Source organism: Daktulosphaira vitifoliae, unplaced genomic scaffold (genome assembly GCF_025091365.1).
Source record: "Daktulosphaira vitifoliae isolate Bord-2020 unplaced genomic scaffold, ASM2509136v1 Scaffold_2, whole genome shotgun sequence".
NCBI classification, from domain to species: Eukaryota; Metazoa; Arthropoda; class Insecta; order Hemiptera; family Phylloxeridae; genus Daktulosphaira; species Daktulosphaira vitifoliae.
Window position 1 is genome coordinate 284,471 of NW_026099573.1, and position 3,011 is coordinate 287,481.

Consider the following 3,011-nt stretch of genomic DNA (forward strand, 5'->3'; position numbering starts at 1 on the left):
CCTCTATTAGGTGGAATTTAAAATTTACTTTATAAAGCTTTATATTAAAAAATAAAAATCCAAATAGTGTTTTATTTTGCAAATTCAAATTTTAAATGGAAATTGTACTTTAATAAGATTATTAGCTATTTAAAAAATTATAATGCACTATAATTAAAGAAATTTAAAGAAAATTTACTCAATTTTTAAAATTATTAAAATTTTATAATTTTACACAAAAAATGTTAAAAAATTTGTAATTGCCTTTTATTTAGTTGTACGTCCATTCAGAAAAAATGAATTAAAAATTATTAATATGAGCACTGCTTAACAATATTTTTAAAAATAATTTAATATCAATTACTTGAATGAAAACTTCGCACATCTAGATCATTATTACTAGCTACTCGATTGCTATCTTTGAACGTTCTTTTTTCATCTTCAAACGTGACTACTTTGTCACGATTAGATCGAACGATACAAGACTGTTTAGCTGGTGGTGTTACCGAAACAACACGTAAAGCGTATGGTGGTAGAGGTGGTAGTTTCTCCAGTTCAATTGTTGAACAGAGATTGTGATCACTAGCACTGTGGGGTATCAAATATTCCGTAGTAGTAGCTGCGGACGCTATTGTTCTGCTGATTGGCTGAACGGAACAGCGACCAACGGAAGCTCGTTGAAATGAAAGTGGAGGAAGAGGAACTTTGCACTGCGATGTCGATCGTGATCGTCGAATGCCGGTGGTGGTAGTGGCAATTTTTTAACAAGAGAAGGTGACAGTGGCGATCGATCGATTACCGTCACCGGCCCGAAATCTGTTTGTCAGGAGTTATGCGTCGGGCTGACAATTAATACAGAATCATTACTGTTAGCCGCATCCTCAAACTCTTTTCTACTTGACCACCACCACCATCGGAAATTTCGGGCAATGGCGGCTAATTCGTCTTGTAGTAATTGGAAGCACATGGCTACAATAGCCATGCCAATGAGTATGTAGCCAGACGACACAAAGACCGATACGTCTTTGGTAGCTTCTACCCCACCGGGTACTAACTCGCCAAAACCGATAGTGCCTAGACTGGTGAAGCAAAAGTATGACCCTTCCAACAACGTCCATTTTTCGAGCTTGTGGTAGATATACGCCCCCAAAGTTACGTATAATCCAACGATGGAAAGTGACAATAGGATGGGCACTCGTTTTTGGTTACTAAAACTAATATTTGCAGACGAAAGAGAAATAGGTGGTAATGCAGCAGAACCAGTTATCGTTTCAAAGTCATATCGATAGTAGTCGATGAAATCACCTCCACTTCCTCCAGTAGTTCCTATGTGGTTACTTGACACCGTATTAGGAGGAAGACGTTTACGTCTGCTATCCTGACGTTCATCATCTTCTTCATCTCGACGGGACGGAACAGAACACATCCTTGAGTAGATGCGTCTGAAATTCTTGGCCAAAGTTTCACCCATAGTTGAAAGATATAATAACATTAATGTTATGCCAATTAATGCATACAGAATGGTAATAACTCGACCCCAGGGTGTTTGTGGAGTCACATTACATAACCTGAAATATACATTTTTTAACATTACTACATTAAAACATGTTTTTAAAGAAATTATTAATTTCAATCAGTTGGTGAATATAAAATGAATAGTGTATAAAAACAATAATTTAATAACTTTACTTAATACGTTGGTTTCTGATTTAAATATTTGAACAAAAGATATTTTCAAAAATTGGATAATGAATCACAAATTTTATTCTATAAAAAATACAATAAAAAATATTTACCAGACAATAACAAAATAACATATGTGCTATTTGTAAACCGGTATAATGGTTTACAAAAAAAAATTCGCTGGATCCTATAATATATTTTATATTCATCTGATTAACAAAATATAATAGTAAAAAAAAATGTAGTGAGCAAAAATATAAAGTAATCATATTCGTCCTGTAGTATTGTATAATTTCGAATTATAAAATGAATATAATAAATAATAATAAAAATATTGAATTAACAGATTATTTTCATAGTAATTATAAATATATCTCATACTGAATGGAATGGTTAAGTATTTTTTTCAAAATAGCTAATCTATTCTATATATTTCTAAAGAAATATTATAAATGTTTACATAGAATAAATAAATTTATTACGAATTATTTGGATTTATAGATTTTAATATTTAAAGAGAGTACTTAAATTCATCGAGTGAGAAAGAGGTATGGGAGGCTGTGGCATCAATGAAAAATAATAAAGAAGTAGGACCAGATGAAGTGCCAGTAGAAGTATGGAAAATAAAATCTTATTAAAAGGGAAAATTCCAAATGAATGGAGGAATAGTATTGTGATGCCAATATTTAAAGGTAAAGGTAACATACAGGAGTGTGGAAATTATAGAGATATAAAGCTTATGAGTCATAGTATGAAAATTTGGGAAAAAGTAATAGATAAGAAAATAAAAACCCAGCACAAAGGGGTCGCGGCATAATTGGATCAAGTATGATGTTATCTGACAGTGATTAAAATCACTATCAAAATAAAACGCTTCGATGCAAATCTTTAGATAGTGTTTAATTAAAAAAAATACACTTTTCAATAAGTTATAGTATTATAAAGTTAAAAATGTGAAAAATAAAATCGATAGTGTTTAATTTTAAAAAATTGGTGGATTATTCCAAAAGCTACATGATCTGCTAGTTCATTATTAATATCCTAATTATGATAAAGTATGCCGAATGAAAAAGGGATTATTAAAAAATATTATTTCTTATAAAACAATAATGTTGATCCATACACTTTTCAATATGTCATAGCATTATAAAATTAAAAATGTAAAAAATAAAATCGAGAATTTTCACACAAAAATAGCATTTGGTAGCCATTTTCATCATGAAGACAAGTCTAGAGGTCAATTTTTTTTTTTCATAATAAAGTATATTACATTAGCTTTAATTTAAGATATATATATAAAAGTGTCAGACCTTTCGGAACATTTTAAAAAGTTATGTTGAAAAAGTAAA

The 3,011-nt window shown here is 30.5% G+C and overlaps 1 protein-coding gene across 1 annotated transcript; it reads right to left on the reverse strand.

The window, feature by feature from the left end:
* Window positions 1-244: 244 nt before the first annotated feature.
* On the reverse strand, window positions 245-1,605 carry LOC126897343 (TWiK family of potassium channels protein 12-like). The gene has a single exon (XM_050670876.1). The coding sequence runs from the start codon at window positions 1,568-1,570 to the stop codon at window positions 803-805; it is 768 nt and encodes a 255-aa protein (XP_050526833.1). The 5' UTR covers window positions 1,571-1,605; the 3' UTR covers window positions 245-802.
* Between the last annotated feature and the right edge of the window lie 1,406 nt (window positions 1,606-3,011).

What these genes read in the sequence shown, in the direction of transcription:
- LOC126897343 (XM_050670876.1), bottom strand. Translation starts at nt 1,570, where the DNA reads ATGTTAAAAAATGTATATTTCAGGTTATGTAATGTGACTCCACAAACA.